Here is a 21,071-nt window from a genome sequence, read left to right as displayed (position 1 = left end):
CTGCGACGGGCGGATCTCCCTATGGTTTGTGAGTGATCCGATGCTGCATCCTAGGGCAGGAGGTGTCTGCGTGTAATAGACTCCTCCTGCTGCATTACCATACAGTGCAATCACTGCTGCTTCCAAGGAATTTCCAACCACATCTGAATGACCCTCATTGTGCACTAAAGACTGCCTAACCTGTACAGTACACAGTATAAATGTTTGGTTTGTTACGTTAAGCATCATTTATTGCAAAGCCTGCAATGCTTATGTAAGGTATAAAAAAAAAAACCCACACCATTAACATTCAATTAGAATTATTGTATTTTCTGGGTGTTAAATAGTTAATATCTTTTCATCTCCCCTATGCTTTTAAATGAGCTTTGCTGAGTTAGTAAAATGCCCAGCCAAAGAGGTTTAAACAGTAATCCATATTAATAGTCAGGCAGTGCTAAGTAGATTTCTCTGAGCTTGTTCTTCAATTTGCAGATTTCAACCCCATGCCATCATCAAATGGACCACACAGTCTCATTGCAAATGGAGGTCTTGGTCAGCCACCAATAATCCCCAATGGGATGCCAAATACTGTAGTGCCATGTGGAACGGAGAAGACTATGGCCAATGGAGTACTTAATGGTCATGTCTCTGTTCACCCAGATGGCCCTTTCATAGGCTATATCATTGCTATTCACAGGAAAATGGTAAGACAGAGTTTAATTTGTATGTTTGTCTGGAAACCTCCTACACAAAAGGTACACAAAGTCCTGTAGTCAGTGTAATTGACACACATGATAATACTTGGGTAATATTGTCTGGACATGAAGGTGTGTAATATTCTTGATTGTGAAATCATAGGTGAGGTACTTTTAGCACTTCAGCTGTGCAGCTTTCTGATGAGCAAGGTAGGTGTGCATGTACACATGGGAATCCTGTCATACACCTGTCCTCTGTTCTGTCTTTTGTTAAGTGAGACCAGTTCTCACCCAGACAGATGTTACTGCAGTGCACACAGCCAATCTATCACGGTGTAACAGGGATGGGTTTAAGTAGGACATGCAGTTATTAGCAATACAATTGGAGGTGGGCCTTTACGGTATGCTGCTCTGATGCCTACTCCTTAAATTAATTTCAGTTGTGGAGCCCTGATTTCATTAGTGTTCCCCCTGCAGTGCTGTGGAGGCATGTCCCAAGGTAGTGTAGCAGCTGTCACCTTTTCAGTCAGCATTTCAGACGTGCAATTATCCATTTAGCTGTCAGTGTATCCACATTTTGGGAATCAATGCTTTAGATGTAAGTTTTAGTTCATTATTTCTTTCACTGTTCTACACCTTGTGTTTCTATTTTAGATATATGTGGAAATTAATTTTGGTGTGCTGTTTGGCTTTCTTCAAAATACGTCTTAGAGGGTTGTATATACATGGTGTGTGCTGGAAGAGCCTATTGGCCTAGAACTGTCTGCCTTGGTTCCTGGTGGTTATACATAGCCAGTAGCAGTTTGGTTCCCAAGCACTATTGCAAGTGCCACCCATATTACACTGTGCTGTAACTGTACACCCTATGGTGTAGAGAGACCACGCTTCTGGGATTACAGTTACTCCCTGGTAAACTAAGGAATTATCGGTAAATTATTTTTAAAAATAAAAAAATAAATATGATTTTCTCTATCGTCCTAGTGGATGCTGGGGTTCCTGAAAGGACCATGGGGAATAGCGGCTCCGCAGGAGACAGGGCACAAAAGTAAAGCTTTCCGATCAGGTGGTGTGCACTGGCTCCTCCCCCTATGACCCTCCTCCAAGCCAGTTAGATTTTTGTGCCCGGCCGAGAAGGGTGCAATCTAGGTGGCTCTCCTAAAGAGCTGCTTAGAAAAGTTTAGCTTAGGTTTTTTACTTTACAGTGAGTCCTGCTGGCAACAGGATCACTGCAACGAGGGACTTAGGGGAGAAGAAGTGAACTCACCTGCGTGCAGGATGGATTGGCTTCTTGGCTACTGGACATCAGCTCCAGAGGGACGATCACAGGTACAGCCTGGATGGTCACCGGAGCCTTGCCGCCGGCCCCCTTGCAGATGCTGAAGTAAGAAGAGGTCCAGAATCGGCGGCAGAAGACTCCTCAGTCTTCTAAAGGTAGCGCACAGCACTGCAGCTGTGCGCCATTTTCCTCTCAGCACACTTCACACGGCAGTCACTGAGGGTGCAGGGCGCTGGGAGGGGGGCGCCCTGGGAGGCAAATGAATACCTATTTTGGCTAAAAATACCTCACATATAGCCTCCGGAGGCTATATGGAGATATTTAACCCCTGCCAGAATCCGTTAAGAGCGGGAGACGAGGCCGCCGAAAAAGGGGCGGGGCCTATCTCCTCAGCACACAGCGCCATTTTCCCTCACAGAAAGGCTGGAGGGAAGGCTCCCAGGCTCTCCCCTGCACTGCACTACAGAAACAGGGTTAAAACAGAGAGGGGGGGCACTAATTTGGCGTTAGAAATATATATAAAAAATGCTATAAGGGAAAACACTTATATAAGGTTGTCCCTATATAATTATAGCGTTTTTGGTGTGTGCTGGCAAACTCTCCCTCTGTCTCTCCAAAGGGCTAGTGGGTCCTGTCCTCTATCAGAGCATTCCCTGTGTGTGTGCTGTGTGTCGGTACGTGTGTGTCGACATGTAGGAGGACGATGTTGGTGAGGAGGCGGAGCAATTGCCTGTAATGGTGATGTCACTCTCTAGGGAGTCGACACCGGAATGGATGGCTTATTTAGGAAATTACGTGATAATGTCAACACGCTGCAAGGTCGGTTGACGACATGAGACGGCCGACAAACAATTAGTACCGGTCCAGACGTCTCAAAAACACCGTCAGGGGTTTTTAAAACGCCCGTTTACTTTAGTCGGTCGACACAGACACAGACAGGGACACTGAATCCAGTGTCGACGGTGAATAAACAAACGTATTCCTTATTAGGGCCACACGTTAAAGGCAATGAAGGAGGTGTTACATATTTCTGATACTACAAGTACCACAAAAGAGGGTATTATGTGGGATGTGAAAAAACTACCATAGTTTTTCCTGAATCAGATAAATTAAATAAAGTGTGTGATGATGCGTGGGTTCCCCCCGATAGAAAATTATGGGCGGTATACCCTTTCCCGCCAGAAGTTAGGGCGCGTTGGGAAACACCCCTTAGGGTGGATAAGGCGCTCACACGCTTATCAAAACAAGTGGCGGTACCGTCTATAGATAGGGCCGTCCTCAAGGACCAGCTGACAGGAGGCTGGAAAATATCATAAAAAGTATATACACACATACTGGTGTTATACTGCGACCAGCGATCGCCTCAGCCTGGATGTGCAGAGCTGGGGTGGCTTGGTCGGATTCCCTGACTAAAAATATTGATACCCTTGACAGGGACAGTATTTTATTGACTATAGAGCATTTAAAGGATGCATTTCTATATATGCGAGATGCACAGAGAGATATTTGCACTCTGGCATCAAGAGTAAATGCGATGTCCATAACTGCCAGAAGATGTTATGGACACGACAGTGGTCAGGTGATGCAGATTCCAAACGGCACAAAGGTGTATTGCCGTATAAAGGAAGAGGAGTTATTTGGGGTCGGTCCATCGGATCTGGTGGCCACGGCAACTGCTGGAAAATCCACCGTTTTTACCCTAAGTCACATCTCTGCAGAAAAAGACACCGTCTTTTCAGCCTCAGTCCTTTCGTCCCTATAAGATCATATCTGCCCAGGGATAGAGGAAAGGGAAGAAGACTGCAGCAGGCAGCCCATTCCCAGGAACAGAAGCGTTCCACCGCTTCTGACAAGTTCTCAGCATGGCGCTGAGACCGTACAGGACCCCTGGATCCTACAAGTAGTATCCCAGGGGTACAGATTGGAATGTCGAGACGTTTCCCCTTCGCAGGCTCCTGAAGTCTGCTTTACCAAGGTCTCCCTCCGACAAGGAGGCAGTATGGGAAAAAATTCACAAGCTGTATTCCCAGCAGGTGATAATTAAATTACCCCTCCTACTACAAGAAAAGGAGTATTATTCCACACTATATTGTGGTACTGAAGCCAGAAGGCTAGGTGAGACTTATTCTAAAAAAAATTTTGAACACTTACAAAGGTTCAAATCAAGATGGAGTCACTCAGAGCAGTGATAACGAACCAGGAAGAAGGGGACTATATAGTGTCCCGGGACATCAGGGATGCTTACCTCTATGTCCCAAATTTGCCCTTCTCACTAAGGGTACCTCAGGTTCGTGGTGCAGAACTGTCACTATCAGTTTCAGACGCTGCCGTTTGGATTGTCCACGGCACCCCGGGTCTTTACCAAGGTAATGGCCGAAATGATGATTCTTCTTCGAAGAAAAGGCGTCTTAATTATCCCTTACTTGGACGATCTCCTGATAAGGGCATAGTCCAGGGAACAGTTGGAGGTCGGAGTAGCACTATCTAGGATACTGCTACAACAGCACGGGTGGATTCTAAATATTCCAAAATCGCAGCTGATCCCGACGACACGTCTGCTGTGCCTAGGGATGATTCTGGACACAGTCCAGAAAAAGGTGTTTCTCCCGGAAGAGAAAGCCAGGGAGTTATCCGAGCTAGTCAGGAACCTCCTAAAAACAGTGCATCATTGCACAAGGGTCCTGGTAAAAATGGTGGCTTCCTACGAAGCAATTCCATTCGGCAGATTTCACGCAAGAACTTTTCAGTGGGATCTGCTGGACAAATGGTCCGGATCGCATCTTCAGATGCATCAGCGGGTAACCCTATATCCAAGGACAAGGGTGTCTCTCCTGTGGTGGTTATAGAGTGCTCATCTTCTAGAGGGCCGCAGATTCGGCATTCAGGATTGGATGCTGGTGACCACGGAGCCCAGCCCGAGAGGCTGGGGAGCAGTCACACAAGAAAAAAATTTCCAGGGAGTGTGATCAAGTCTGGAGACTTTTCTCCACATAAATATACTGGAGCTAAGGGTAAATTTATAATGCTCTAAGCTTAGCAAGACCTCTGCTTCAAGGTCAGCCGGTATTGATCCAGTGGGAAAAACATCACGGCAGTCGCCCACGTAAACAGACAGGGCGACACAAGAAGCAGGAGGGCAATGGCAAAAACTGCAAGGACTTTTCGCTGGGCGGAAAATCATGTGATAGCACTGTCAGCAGTGTTTCATCCCGGGAATGGAAACTGGGAAGCAGACTTCCTCAGCAGGCACGACCTCCACCCGGGAGAGTGGAAACTTCATCGGGAAGTTTTTTCCACATGATTGTAAACCGTTGGGAAATACCAAAGGTGGACATGATGGCGTCCCGTCTGAACAAAAAACGGGACAGGTATTGCGCCAGGTCAAGAGACCCTCAGGCAATAGCTGTGGACGTTCTGGTAACACCGTGGGTGTACCAGTCGGTGTATGTGTTCCCTCCTCTGCTTCTCATACCTAAGGTGCTGAGAATTATAAGACGTAGAGGAGTAAGAACTATACTCATGGCTCCGGATTGGCCAAGAAGGACTTGGTACCCGGAACTTCAAGAGATGCTTACAGAGGTCTTATGGCCTCTGCCGCTAAGAAGGGACTTGCTTCAGCAAGTACCATGTCTGTTCCAAGACTTACCGCAGCTGCGTTTTGTCGGCATGGCGGTGGAAAGCCGGATCCTAAGGGAAAAAGGCATTCCGGAAGAGGTCATTCCTACCCTGGTCAAAGCCAGAAAGGAGGTGACCGCACAACATTATCACCACATGTGGCGAAAATATGTTGCGTGGTGTGAGGCCAGGAAGGCCCCACAAAGAAATTTCAACTCGGTCGTTTCCTGCATTTCCTGCAAACAGGAGTGTCTATGGGCCTCAAATTGGGGTCCATTAAGGTTCAAATTTCGGCCCTGTCGATTTTCTTCCAGAAAGAATTGGCTTCAGTTCCTGAAGTCCAGAAGTTTGTCAAGGGAGTATTGCATATACAACCCCCTTTTGTGCCTCCAGTGGCACTGTTGGATCTCAATGTAGTTCTGGGATTCCTCAAATCACATTGGTTTAAAACCAGTCAAATCTGTGGATTTGAAGCATCTCACATGAAAAGTGACCATGCTCTTGGCCCTGGCCTGGACCAGGCGAGTGTCAAATTGGTGGTTTTTTCTCAAAAAAGCCCATATCTGTTTGTCCATTCGGACAGGGCAGAGCTGCGGACTCGTCCCCAGTTCTCTCCCTAAGGTGGTGTCAGTGTTTCACCTGAACCAGCTTATTATGGTGCCTTGCACCTACTAGGGACTTGGAGGACTCCAAGTTGCTAGATGTTGTCAGGGCCCTGAAAATATGTTCCAGGACGGCTGGAGTCAGGAAAACTGACTTGCTGTTATCCTGTATGCATCCAACAAACTGGGTGCTCTTGCTTCTAAGCAGACTATTGCTAGTTGGATGTGTAATACAATTCAGCTTGCACATTCTGTGGCAGGCCTGCCACAGCCAAAATATGTAAATGCCCATTCCACAAGGAAGGTGGGCTCATCTTGGGCGGCTGCCCGAGGGGTCTCGGCTTTACAACTTTGCCGAGCAGCTACTTGGTCAGGGGCAAACACGTTTGCTAAATTCTACAAATTTGATACCCTGGCTAAGGAGGACCTGGAGTTCTCTCATTCGGTGCTGCAGAGTCATCCGCACTCTCCCGCCCGTTTGGGAGCTTTGGTATAATCCCCATGGTCCTTTCAGGAACCCCAGCATCCACTAGGACGATAGAGAAAATAAGAATTTACTTACCGATAATTCTATTTCTCGGAGTCCGTAGTGGATGCTGGGCGCCCATCCCAAGTGCGGATTATCTGCAATACTTGTACATAGTTACAAAAATCGGGTTATTATTGTTGTGAGCCATCTTTTCAGAGGCTCCGCTGTTATCATACTGTTAACTGGGTTTAGATCACAAGTTGTACGGTGTGATTGGTGTGGCTGGTATGAGTCTTACCCGGGATTCATAATTCCTCCCTTATTGTGTACGCTCGTCCGGGCACAGTACCTAACTGGCTTGGAGGAGGGTCATAGGGGGAGGAGCCAGTGCACACCACCTGATCGGAAAGCTTTACTTTTGTGCCCTGTCTCCTGCGGAGCCGCTATTCCCCATGGTCCTTTCAGGAACCCCAGCATCCACTACGGACTCCGAGAAATAGAATTATCGGTAAGTAAATTCTTATTTTATGAGATCAAACGTGACTGAATTGACTTTATAGTCATGTCAATATTTTTGCTTGTAATAGGTGCAGTGTGATGTGATGCCTAGTATTGGAAAGCACTACATCTGCATTTTAAGATAATCTACACTGGTAATAAACATTAACCCTAAATTCCCCCAGCACAAGAATGGAAATGGAAAATACTGTTGTTGCACTTGCATTTTTCATTTTTGCAAAGCTCTGCTGCTGGTGGTGTACTATATTTACTCCGTGTAATTTTGCTGTTAAAATGAGACACAGATGGTGGGATTCACTTACCACTGAAGTTTGGCTGCACAGATCTCTTAGAATTCCGGTAACCGGCCTACATTGTATTTGAATCCCCCCTCCCCCCCCCCACGCCAGATATTTATGAATCCACTTGTGTCCCAGAGTGGCTTCAGTCATTACACCCTGCTTTGTTCTCGGGTCACTACTGGAACTTCAATCCCACCCCCATTCCCACAGCCTGACCTTCTTGTGAAAACCTTTGAGAATGGCAGTTTATAATACTTTGCTTTCATATTGCTAGTGTATGTGTAGTAGAATATATTGTGACTTGTGTTATACTACATCAGGTACATTTTTATGTACAAAGTATATGGAGTGATACTTAGCTTACTAAGGGGTATATTCAATTAGGGTCGGAATGGATCCGACAACCCCTATTCAATCTCATCTCAATTCGACTTTTAAAAAGTCGAATTGAGATGAGGGACCCAGAGGAGGAGAGGAGGGGGGGAGCCGTGGGGAGATCAGCGGGGACAGCCGGCAGGCAGACGGAGGAGATCAGCTCTGCAGGAGGATGTCACACAGCCGCCCGACCTCACAGCAGTGTCCACCTGGCTCCAACAAGCGTGACCTCACTTGCTGGAGCCGGGTGGACGCTGCCGTGAGCGGCGCGTCTGTGAGACATCTTGCTGCAGCGCTGTGCTGTAGCGCTGATCTCCCCTGTCTGCCCGCGGCTGTCCTGCGGCTCCCCGTCCCACATCTCAGTCCGATATTTTTTTATGTCTGACTGAGATGGTCGAAAAGGGGGCCAAAACCTGTCGGTTTGGCTCCGTTTTCGACACAAGCACGTGGATCGGCAGCTATTCTGCCGATCCACGTGCTTTTCGACACAGTTGAATTCCTCGACTTGTCGAATATATTGAACAGGTTGGAACCCCTTCCGACCGAAAAAAGTCGAAAACTGCCGTCTTATCGACAGACCGCAGCTTTCGACGTCAATTGAATATACCACTAAATGTTTTAAACCAGTGGTCCCTGTATTGTTTATTGGTCACTAGGATGTATATCAGTCCCTAGAATGGTCCCTACATTGTATGTATTGGGCACTAGAGTGCTGTTTGTCTTTTGTAGGGGTCATTCCTTTGCTAGATGGTGCTGGTAGGTGTTCGATTTATTTGTAGATCTTTGAAATGCTAATTTTCCATATATTTCATTGGCTGTTTCAGTTACAATCGTCAGGCTTACAGGGGTTTTTGTCATGCCAGTTTTTCCATTGCAGTGAGCTGGTAGAAAAGCCGGGACCACTTATATGCCCCCCTGACTGAACGTTACCAGCCAGCCTCTGCTTCCCAGCATACTTACGATTGAGATGCCGACAGTTGTTATTCCTGTGCCGGCATTGTGACCGATGTTGGGATCCCAGTGCCGGACTTATGGACAGTGTCAGGAGTCCGACTGCCGGCATCCTAACTTACATTATGCTAACCGGATCCCGTAAAAGGCAATGTAGAAACAAATAGCATATTTCTTACATTTCTACTGCTTAAATACTTTGTGGTAGTAAACAGTGTTTCTTTTTTTTATTAATATTATTATTAATTTTTCTTTCTTTATTTTTTACTGTTTACAGTTATTTGGTGTTTTATGTAATTTTCTTTTTTTTTTATATTCTTTTTTTTAAGATGAGAACAGAGCTGTATTTCCTGTCATCTCAAAAAAACCGCCCCAGCCTGTTTGGCATGCCTTTAATCGTTCCCTGTACTGTCCATACCCGCAAGAAAGATTTGTATGATGCTGTTTGGATTCAGGTCTCCCGACTGGCAAGTCCACTCCCTCCACAAGAAGCCAGTAACCATGCACAAGACTGGTACGTAAATTAAACTAAATGGATGAGAATCCCCTGGCTTTGTCGTAATATTTACCACAATTAAGCTGGGGATAGGCCCAGGGTAGCTTGGGAATTGATCAAATGACACTTTTATGTAATGCTAGTGCAACCTTTTCAGCAAAATACCTCCAACCACTATCCATTCACTATCCATACTATTGCTCATTGCAGCAAAGATCCCAGAGGACGAGTATCTCTTATTTCTGCTGCGGGGTACACTGGACTCCACAAGGATAGACATTGGGGTGTAGAGTAGGATCTTGATCCGAAGCACCAACAGGCTCAAAAGCTTTGACCTTCTTCCCAAGATGCATAGCGCCGCCTCCTATATCACAGGTGCTCAGTTTGTAGTTGGTGCTTGCAGTGCAAGCATGTAACAGGAAGAGCTGCTCACAGCAGCTCTAGAAAAAGCTTTTTCTGAGGAAAAAAGAAGACTACAAGGGCTGCAGCAGAGGCACAGCTTGTGCTAGATGTCAGTAGACATTGCCTGTTACAGCTCCATCTCTCCCCCAGCGGCGCTGTACACTCCCGAGCTCTGGTTGCCGGGTACCTACAGCAGGAGGCTCCGGTTTTCTTCCAAGTTAGTCACACACGGCTGGGGCTCTTCAGGATCGCGTGGCCGCACTTTGGGAGGTAGTAAGCGGGTCCCGCGCTTTACCGCGATCCGGCGCGGCCGGTGGGAGGCGAGCCGCACGCGCTGGAGGTGGACATTGTGGCAGTACAGGCGATCCCACTAGATCACCAGGGCACGGGTGCAGGTCAGGTATTCTCTTAAAACCCTTTTTTGTGTGTAGCCCGCAGTACCAGGTGGTTTTGCCTGCAGAGGGGATAAGGCTTAGACCTGGAGCCCCTCCCCCAGCCCGAGGGCGCCATTTCCAGCAAATGTTCCCGCCCTGGAGCTGCATATCTGTCTCTACCTCACTCCCTGTCAGTGTTTGGGCGCCATTTCTCTCAGCTACACTGTTCCTGGGACTGCTTGGGCAAATCCTCCTTTGTAAAGCCGCCTGCTTGTCAGCGCTGTGCCTTTACATGACACTTAAGTATTCTACATGTCAATTAGACAGTGTTAGTTAAGAGAGTGCATTTAGTCAGGGTTCTCTGGTACAAGCACCCTGTGATATACATCCAGTTCTTACTGTGCAGTGTTATATCTATTGATTACAGAGCTATATATATATATATATAAATAAGCGTGCATTAGCTTGCTGGGTGATTTACATTTCGTGTCTCTCACTCAACTTGCTATCCCTATATTCTATAACCTGAGGGGGCTTGGTGCGTCAGGTTTTATAATAATATAGGATATTCACAAGATATACTCTAATACGTATTTTTCTCTGTGATTTTAGTCACCATATCTCTCCTGTATTTCTGCTGGTGCTGACTACACTGCGCAGGGGTTTGGGTAAGAGGTATTGTGCTGCTGACAATTGTACTGTGTTACCTATATCATGTCTGCTTCTGAAGGTAACGGTTCTGGGGCTGAACACACTGCCGGTGTTGCTGAAGCCACAGATCCCTATGAGGAGACTATAGCAGCTGGCGGCTCTGGTTCTGGGGGCTCCTTGCCCTCCAGTGGGACTGTGGCAACTGGGGTCCAAAATGACCCACTGTGGGCTACTTTCTCCACGCTTCTAAATACGCTAGTTACTAAACTAACACCCCCTATGGGACCTCCAATGCCGGTTCAACCGTATGTGGTCCCCGCAGCTAACCCGCCGTGGGCGGATAACTTGTCTGCTCAACTGAAGAAGTTGAACCAGTCCCTGACTACTAAAAAGTCTGACCCTCGCTCGCCTAAGACCAAGGGGTCCTCTAAGCGAGCTCTTACCTCCTCACAATCCACTGCCGTCACTGACACCTCGTCTGATGAAGATGGCGCTTACACTGACCCCACAGATTCTGACACAGATACTGCTGATGCGGAGGGTAGTTCACATGTGGATGTTCCTGATCTTTTGGAGGCTATTAAGTTAATTCTACAGATTACGGATGATCCCGAGCCATCCGTCCCTCCTAAGAAACCAGATAGGTTCAAGCGTCAGAAGGTGGTTAAACAAGTTTTACCTCACTCTGACCACCTAGTGGATATACGTCAGGAACCCTGGGAAAACCCGGGAAAGAAGTTTGTGCCTCAAAAGAAGATGCTGGCTCGCTATCCCCTCGCGCCAGAGCTGTCTAAGAATTGTGAAACACCTCCTCAAGTAGACTCACATGTGACTAGGATGGTGGTTTCCTCAGCTCTACCTGTCACTACCGTCACGTCTCTAAAAGAGCCTACGGATAAACGTGTGGGGGATTGTCTGAAAGCGACTTACACCCTCACGGGTGCTGCACAAAGGCCCTATATTGCTGCAACATGGGCTGCAGAGGCTATTGAAGCATGGGCCCTAGAGTTGGAAACTGACATCTCCTCTGACCATGCTAGACAATGCTTGTCATATATTGTCACAGCTTCTCACTATATTAAAGAGGCGGCTTCTGATGCCGGTATTCTAGCAGCCAAGGCCTCTACTACGTCAGTCCTGGCTCGCCGGATATTGTGGCTGAGATCCTGGTCTGTGGATTTGGACTCTAGAAAAACCCTGGAGGTACTCCCTTTTCTCTAACGTCCTAAGTGGATGCTGGGGACTCCGTCAGGACCATGGGGAATAGCGGCTCCGCAGGAGACAGGGCACAAAAATAAAGCTTTAGGATTAGGTGGTGTGTACTGGCTCCTCCCCCTATGACCCTCCTCCAAGCCTCAGTTAGGTTTTTGTGCCCGTCCGAGCAGGGTGCAATCTAGGTGGCTCTCCTAAAGAGCTGCTTAGAAAAAGTTTTTAGGTTTTTTATTTTCAGTGAGTCCTGCTGGCAACAGGCTCACTGCATCGAGGGACTTAGGGGAGAGAATTTCAACTCACTTGCGTGCAGGATGGATTGGATTCTTAGGCTACTGGACACCATTAGCTCCAGAGGGAGTCGGAACACAGGTCTCACCCTGGGGTTCGTCCCGGAGCCGCGCCGCCGACCCCCCTTACAGATGCTGAAGATTTCAGGTCCGGAAACAGGCGGCAGAAGGCTCTTCAGTCTTCATGAAGGTAGCGCACAGCACTGCAGCTGTGCGCCATTGTTGTCACACACTTCACACCAAGCGGTCACGGAGGGTGCAGGGCGCTGCTGGGGGCGCCCTGGGCAGCAATATTTAATACCTTTATGGCAAAAGAATACATCACATATAGCCATTGAGGCTATATGTATGTATTTAACCCATGCCAGATATCTAAAACTCCGGGAGAAAAGCCCGCCGAAATAGGGGGCGGGGCTTATTCTCCTCAGCACACAGCGCCATTTTCCTGCTCAGCTCCGCTGTGAGGAAGGCTCCCAGGACTCTCCCCTGCACTGCACTACAGAAACAGGGTAAAACAGAGAGGGGGGGCATTTTTTGGCGATATTTTGATATATTTAAGCTGCTATAAGGAACAACACTTATATAAGGTTGTTCCCATATATATTATAGCGCTTGGGTGTGTGCTGGCAAACTCTCCCTCTGTCTCCCCAAAGGGCTAGTGGGGTCCTGTCTTCGATAAGAGCATTCCCTGTGTGTCTGCTGTGTGTCGGTACGTGTGTGTCGACATGTATGAGGACGATGTTGGTGTGGAGGCAGAGCAATTGCCGATAATGGTGATGTCACCCCCCAGGGAGTCGACACCGGAATGGATGGCTTTGTTTATGGAATTACGTGATAATGTCAGCACATTACAAAAATCAGTTGACGACATGAGACGGCCGGCAAACCAGTTAGTACCTGCCCAGGCGTCTCAGACACCGTCAGGGGCTGTAAAGCGCCCTTTACCTCAGTCGGTCGACCCAGACACAGACACTGAATCTAGTGTCGACGGTGATGAAACAAACGTATTTTCAAGTAGGGCCACACGTTATATGATCACGGCAATGAAGGAGGCTTTGCATATCTCTGATACTGCAAGTACCACAAAAAGGGGTATTATGTGGGGGGTGAAAAAACTACCTGTAGTTTTTCGTGAATCAGAGGAATTAAGTGATGAAGCGTGGGTTAACCCAGATAGAAAAGTGCTAATTTCAAAAAAGTTATTAGCATTATACCCTTTCCCGCCAGAGGTTAGGGCGCGCTGGGAAACACCCCCTAGGGTGGATAAGGCGCTCACACGCTTATCAAAACAAGTGGCGTTACCGTCTCCTGATACGGCCGCCCTCAGGGATCCAGCTGATAGGAGACTGGAAACTACCCTAAAAAGTATATACACACATACTGGTGTTATACTGCGACCAGCCATCGCCTCAGCCTGGATGTGCAGTGCTGGGGTCGTCTGGTTGGATTCCCTGACTGAAAATATTGATACCCTGGATAGGGACAGTATTTTATTGACTATAGAGCAATTAAAGGATGCTTTCCTTTATATGCGAGATGCTCAGAGAGATATTTGCACTCTGGCATCGAGAGTAAATGCGATGTCCATATCTGCCAGAAGGAGTTTATGGACGCGACAGTGGTCAGGTGATGCGGATTCCAAACGACATATGGAAGTATTGCCGTATAAAGGGGAGGAATTATTTGGCGTCGGTCTATCGGATCTGGTGGCCACGGCAACTGCCGGAAAATCCACCTTTTTACCTCAGACCCCCTCCCAACAGAAAAAGACACCGTCTTTTCAGCCGCAGTCCTTTCGGTCCTACAAGAACAAGCGGACAAAAGGACAGTCATATCTGCCTCGGGGCAGAGGAAGGGGTAAGAGAGGGCAGCAAGCAGCCCCTGCCCAGGAACAGAAGCCCTCTCAGGGTTCTGCAAAGCCCTCAGCATGACGCTGGGGCCTTACAAGCGGACTCAGGAGCGGTGGGGGGTCGACTCAAGAATTTCAGCGCACAGTGGGCTTGCTCACAGGTGGACCCCTGGATCCTGCAGGTAGTATCTCAGGGTTACAGGTTGGAATTCGAGAAGTCTCCCCCTCGCAGGTTCCTAAAGTCTGCTTTGCCAACGTCTCCCTCAGACAGGGCGACGGTATTGGAAGCCATTCACAAGCTGTTTTCTCAGCAGGTGATAGTCAAGGTACCCCTCCTACAACAGGGAAAGGGGTATTACTCCACGCTATTTGTGGTACCGAAGCCGGACGGCTCGGTAAGACCTATTCTAAATCTGAAATCTTTGAACCTGTACATACAAAAATTCAAGTTCAAGATGGTCACTCAGAGCAGTGATAGCGAATCTGGAAGAAGGGGACTTTATGGTGTCCCTGGACATAAAGGATGCTTACCTGCATGTCCCAATTTGCCCTTCACATCAAGGGTACTGTACCTCAGGTTCGTGGTGCAAAACTGTCATTATCAGTTTCAGACGCTGCCGTTTGGATTGTCCACGGCACCTCGGGTCTTTACCAAGGTAATGGCCGAAATGATGATTCTTCTGCGAAGAAGAGGCGTATTAATTATCCCTTACTTGGACGATCTCCTGATAAGGGCAAGGTCCAGAGAACAGCTGGAGGACGGAGTAGCACTAACCCGACTAGTGCTGCAACAACACGGGTGGATTCTGAATTTTCCAAAATCTCAGTTGACCCCGACGACACGTCTGCTGTTCCTGGGAATGATTCTGGACACGGTTCAGAAAAAGGTGTTTCTTCCGGAGGAGAAAGCCAGGGAGTTATCCGAACTTGTCAGGAACCTCCTAAAACCAGGGAAAGTGTCTGTGCATCAATGCACAAGAGTCCTGGGAAAGATGGTGGCTTCTTACGAAGCGATTCCATTCGGCAGATTCCACGCACGACCTTTTCAGTGGGATCTGCTGGACAAATGGTCCGGATCACATCTGCAGATGCATCAGCGGATAACCTTATCGCCACGGACAAGGGTGTCTCTTCTGTGGTGGTTGCAGAGTGCTCATCTGTTAGAGGGCCGCAGATTCGGCATACAGGACTGGGTCCTGGTGACCACGGATGCCAGTCTGAGAGGCTGGGGAGCGGTCACACAGGGAAGAAACTTCCAGGGAGTATGGTCAAGCCTGGAGATGTCTCTTCACATAAATATACTGGAGCTAAGAGCGATTTACAATGCTCTAAGTCTGGCAAAACCCCTGCTTCAGGGTCAGCCGGTGTTGATCCAGTCGGACAACATCACGACAGTCGCCCACGTAAACAGACAGGGCGGCACAAGAAGCAGGACAGCAATGGCAGAAGCTGCAAGGATTCTTCGCTGGGCGGAAGATCATGTGATAGCACTGTCAGCAGTATTCATTCCGGGAGTGGACAACTGGGAAGCAGACTTCCTCAGCAGACACGATCTACACCCGGGAGAGTGGGGACTTCATCCAGAAGTCTTCCACATGATTGTGAACCGTTGGGAAAAACCAATGGTGGATATGATGGCGTCCCGCCTCAACAAAAAACTGGACAGGTATTGCGCCAGGTCAAGAGACCCTCAGGCAATAGCTGTGGACGCTCTGGTAACACCGTGGGTGTTCCAGTCAGTGTATGTGTTCCCTCCTCTGCCTCTCATACCAAAAGTACTGAGAATTATACGGCAAAAGGGAGTAAGAACGATACTAGTGGCTCCGGATTGGCCAAGAAGAACTTGGTACCCGGAACTTCAAGAGATGCTCACGGAGGATCCGTGGCCTCTACCTCTAAGACGGGACCTGCTTCAGCAGGGACCGTGTCTATTCCAAGACTTACCGCGGCTGCGTTTGACGGCATGGCGGTTGAACGCCGAATTCTAAGGGAAAAAGGCATTCCGGAAGAGGTCATTCCTACACTGGTAAAAGCCAGGAAGGAGGTGACTGCACAACATTATCACCGCATTTGGAGAAAATATGTTGCGTGGTGTGAGGCCAGGAAGGCCCCCACGGAGGAATTTCAACTGGGTCGATTCCTACATTTCCTGCAAACAGGATTGTCTATGGGCCTCAAATTGGGGTCCATTAAGGTTCAAATTTCGGCCCTGTCGATTTTCTTCCAGAAAGAATTGGCTTCAGTTCCTGAAGTCCAGACTTTTGTAAAAGGAGTACTACATATACAGCCCCCGGTTGTGCCCCCAGTGACACCGTGGGATCTTAATGTAGTCTTGGATTTTCTCAAATCCCATTGGTTTGAGCCGCTCAAATCGGTGGAGTTGAAGTATCTTACATGGAAAGTAACCATGCTACTGGCCCTGGCTTCAGCCAGGAGAGTATCAGAATTGGCGGCTTTATCATATAAGAGCCCATATCTGATTTTCCATACGGACAGGGCAGAACTGCGGACGCGTCCTCATTTTCTGCCTAAGGTGGTGTCAGCGTTTCACCTGAACCAGCCTATTGTGGTGCCTGCGGCTACTAACGATTTGGAGGATTCCAAGTTGTTGGACGTGGTCCGGGCATTGAAAATATATATTTCAAGAACGGCGGGAGTCAGAAAGTCTGACTCACTGTTTATATTGTATGCACCCAACAAGATGGGTGCTCCTGCTTCTAAGCAGACGATTGCTCGTTGGATTTGTAGCACAATTCAACTTGCACATTCTGTGGCAGGCTTGCCACAACCTAAATCTGTCAAGGCCCATTCCACAAGGAAAGTGGGCTCATCTTGGGCGGCTGCCCGGGGGGTCTCGGCATTACAACTCTGCCGAGCTGCTACTTGGTCAGGGGCAAACACGTTTGCAAAATTCTACAAATTTGATACCCTGGCTGAGGAGGACCTTGAGTTCTCTCATTCGGTGCTGCAGAGTCATCCGCACTCTCCCGCCCGTTTGGGAGCTTTGGTATAATCCCCATGGTCCTGACGGAGTCCCCAGCATCCACTTAGGACGTTAGAGAAAATAAGAATTTACTTACCGATAATTCTATTTCTCGTAGTCCGTAGTGGATGCTGGGCGCCCATCCCAAGTGCGGATTGTCTGCAATACTTGTACATAGTTTTTGTTACAAACAAATTCGGGTTGTTATTGTTGTGAGCCGTCTGTTCAGAGGCTCCTACGTTTGTCATACTGTTAACTGGGTTCAGATCACAAGTTATACGGTGTGATTGGTGTGGCTGGTATGAGTCTTACCCGGGATTCAATATCCTTCCTTATTGTGTACGCTCGTCCGGGCACAGTATCCTAACTGAGGCTTGGAGGAGGGTCATAGGGGGAGGAGCCAGTACACACCACCTAATCCTAAAGCTTTATTTTTGTGCCCTGTCTCCTGCGGAGCCGCTATTCCCCATGGTCCTGACGGAGTCCCCAGCATCCACTACGGACTACGAGAAATAGAATTATCGGTAAGTAAATTCTTATTTTAAGGGAGATATTCTGTTTGGGGAGGACTTAAATAAGATAGTGGCTGACTTGGCTACTGCCAAAACTGCCTGTCTGCAAAGTACCGCTCCTTCTGTGTCGAAGGCTAAAGGTACTTCCTTTCGCCCCTTTCGTCCTTCAGGTAAAGCAAAAGGTCAGGCATACAACAAGCAGGCCCGCACTTTCAAACCTGGTAAGCCGAAGGCCAAAAGAGCCTGGGCTGCCCGTCAGCCAGCTTCCAAGACGGATAAGCCTGCCGCATGACAGGGTGGGGGGCCGGCTTCTAGGGTATACCCAGGAATGGTTGAAGACCACTTCAGATGCCTGGGTACGGGAAGTCGTCACTCGAGGTTACGCCGTTGCCTTCAAAAACCGCCCCCCTCATCGATTTTGCCTGACAGACGTCCCGTTGGACCAGACAAAGGCAAACACTCTACATTCGGTGGTATAGACCCTCCTGGATACAGGAGTCGTAGTACAGGTGCCTCTTGCTCAGAGGGGCCGGGAGTACTATTCTCCGCTGTTTCTAGTCCCGAAACCGAATGGGTCCTCTCGGCTCAATCTCAAGGCATTGAACAGGTTTGTGAAAGTTTCCAAGTTCCGTATGGAAACCCTTCGCTCTATAGTTCTGGCCTTGGAACCTGAGGATTATATGGTCTCCCTGGATATACAGGATTCTTACCTGCATGTTCCTGTGTCGCTTCAGCAGTACCTGAGGTTTGCGGTGGGCAACCTCCACTACCAGTTTCCGGCGTTACCTTTTGGTTTAACCACGGCTCCGCGAGTTTTTACCAAAGTTATGGTGGTGATGACGGCGGTACTCCGCCATCAAGGGGTCAGGATCCTACCGTATCTGGACGACTTGTTGATCCTGGCAAATTCCCCAGAACTTCTCCTACGTCACCTAGATCTGACGGTCCGGTTTCTGCAAGCCCACGGGTGGCTCATCAACTGGAAGAAATACTCCCTGGTCCCTGCTCAGAGCATGGTGCACCTGGGAGCGTTATTGGACACTCCCAACCAACGGTTGTTCCTGTCTCATTAGAAGGTCCTGAAACTTCAGGACAGGATTCGTTGCTTCCTATCTCGTCCGCAAGTGTCTATACATTCGGCGATGCAGGTGCTGGACCTCATGGTGTCAGCATTCGACATGGTGGAGTATGCTCAATTTCACTCTCGCCCACTACCAGAGGCTGATTCTAGCCAAGTGGGACGGCCTGCCTCACCGGATCAGGTCTCACATGATCTCATTGACTCCGGAGGTTCGTCTGTCGCTACACTGGTGGCTCCAGAATCAGCGACTGTGCAGGGGTCGTCCCTTCTGGATACCCGACTGGGTCTTGTTAACAACGGATGCCAGTCTACGGGGTTGGGGCGCAGTGTTGGAGCAACACTCCCTTCAGGGTTGGTGGACCAGGGAGGAGTCTCTCCTCCCGATCAACATTCTGGAATTGCGGGCGGTCTTCAGCGCATTGGACCTGGCCCAGCATTTGATACAGAACCGTCCTGTTCAAGTATAGTCGGACAACGCCACCACAGTGGCTTACATAAACCATCAGGGCGGCACTCGAATTCGCCTGGCTATGAAGGAAGCCTCACGGATTCTTCGATGGGCAGAACGCCATCTACCGGCGATATCGGCAATATTCATTCCGGGGGTTCTGAATTTGGAAGCAGACTTTCTCAGTCGTCAGGACGTACACGCCGGAGAGTGGGGCCTCCATCACGAAGTGTTTCAACTCTTAGTGGAAAGGTGGGGCCTTCCAGATGTAGATCTGATGGCGTCTCGACACAATCACAAGGTTCCGGTCTTCAGAGCAAGGACAAGGGATCCTCAAGCGGCATTCGTGGATGCGCTGGCGGTGCCATGAAGGTTTCGGCTACCGTACGCGTTCCCTCCGGTGTCAGTCCTGCCCAGGGTAATTCGGAAGTTCAAGCAAGAAGGAGGATTCCTGCTGATCATAGCTCCGGCATGGCCCAGACGGCACTGGTTCTCAGACCTGCAGGGCCTCTCGTCAGAGCGTCCAATTCTACTTACACAACGCCCAGACCTCCTCGTTCAGGGCCCATGTGTCTACCAGGACCTAGCCCGGCTGTCTTTGACGGCGTGGCTCTTGAAGATTCCGTCTTGAGGGCTAAGGGTTTTTCTGAGGCAGTCATTAAAACTATGTTGCAGGCCCGGAAACCGGCTTCTGCCCGGATTTACCATAGGGTCTGGCATTCCTACTTTGTTTGGTGCACATCTAATAATTATGGTGCTTCCAAATTTAGTACAGCCAAACTGTTGGCTTTTCTGCAGCAGGGCCTGGATTTAGGCCTGCGTCTGGCTTCCCTCAAGGTTCATATTTCTGCCTTGTCGGTGTGGTTTCAGAGAGAAATTGCAACCTTTTACCTGATGTTCATACCTTTTACTCAGGGTGTGTTGTGTATCCAACCTCCCTATGTCCCGCCTGTGGCTCCTTGGGACTTGTCGGTGGTTTTGGAGGCGTTACAGGAGCCTCCGTTTGAACCCCTTGGTTCAGCTGATCTTAAGTGGCTTTCCCTTAAGGTGGTGTTCTTGCTGGCTATTGCCTCTGCTAGACGAGTATCAGATTTGGGTGACCTGTCCTGTAGTTCCCCACATCTGATTTTTCACCGTGACCAGGCGGTCCTTAGGACTCGTCCCGGTTATTTACCGAAGGTGATTTCTTCGTTCCACCTTAATCAGGAGATTGTGGTTCCGGCCTTTGTCTCTCCTGACTTGTCTCCCAAAGAGCGGTCTTTGGATATGGTATGGGCTCTCCGTATCTATGTGAAGAGAACTGCTTCTATTAGAAAATATGATTCTATCTTTGTTGTGTTTGGGTTTCACAAACGTGGCTGGCCTGCTCACAAGCAAACCCTGGCCAGGTGGATTAGAATGGTGATTGCACATGCTTGTGTGAAGGCTGGTCTGTCTGCTCCTGATCACATTAAGGCCCATTCTAATCGGTCTGTTGGACCTTCTTGGGCGGCCCAACGTGGTGCGACCCTTGTTCAATTGTGCATGGTGGCTACGTGGTTCTCCGTGAACACATTCATAAGGTTCTATGCCTTCGATACTGCTGCTTCCCAGGATGCTTCCTTTGGACGCCGGGTTCTTGTGCCCGCTACAGTGCATCCCCTCCCATAAGGAACTGCTTTAGGACATCCCCAATGTCTGTCCTTGTGGAACCCAGTGTACCCTGCAGCAGAAAACGAGATTTATGGTAAGAACTTACCTTTGTTAAATCTCTTTCTGCGAGGTACACTGGGCTCCACAAGGCGCCCACTCTGACGCACTTAGCTTCTTTGGGTTGGTGTGGCTATGGCCGCTGCCACATTCTCCTGTCGGGAAGGTGTGGTGTTTGTGGCAACTTGCAGTTGTCGTCTTTTACTTGCTACTGCATTGGGATGGTTAACAAAACTGAGCTCCTGTGCACAGAGGCGGGGTGATATAGGAGGCGGCGCTATGCATCTTGGGAAGAAGGTCAAAGCTTTTGAGCCTGTTGGTGCTT

The 21,071-nt window shown here is 48.8% G+C and overlaps 1 protein-coding gene across 2 annotated transcripts in view; it reads left to right on the top strand.

Moving 5' to 3' along the window:
• Positions 1-21,071, top strand: part of USP32 (ubiquitin specific peptidase 32) — a 433,758-nt gene that overhangs the window by 374,998 nt on the left and 37,689 nt on the right. For both annotated transcript variants that reach the window (XM_063954012.1, XM_063954011.1), the window contains exons 26-27: positions 472-683; positions 9,092-9,276. In XM_063954012.1, the coding sequence (XP_063810082.1) occupies positions 472-683; positions 9,092-9,276 (397 nt within the window). The remainder of the gene's footprint in view (positions 1-471; positions 684-9,091; positions 9,277-21,071) is intronic.

The sequence above is a fragment of the Pseudophryne corroboree genome, chromosome 2 (genome assembly GCF_028390025.1).
Source record: "Pseudophryne corroboree isolate aPseCor3 chromosome 2, aPseCor3.hap2, whole genome shotgun sequence".
In the NCBI taxonomy this organism is placed as follows: domain Eukaryota; kingdom Metazoa; phylum Chordata; class Amphibia; order Anura; family Myobatrachidae; genus Pseudophryne; species Pseudophryne corroboree.
The sequence above is the reverse complement of the archived record's forward strand: the minus strand, read 5'-3'. Positions and strand labels throughout refer to the sequence as shown.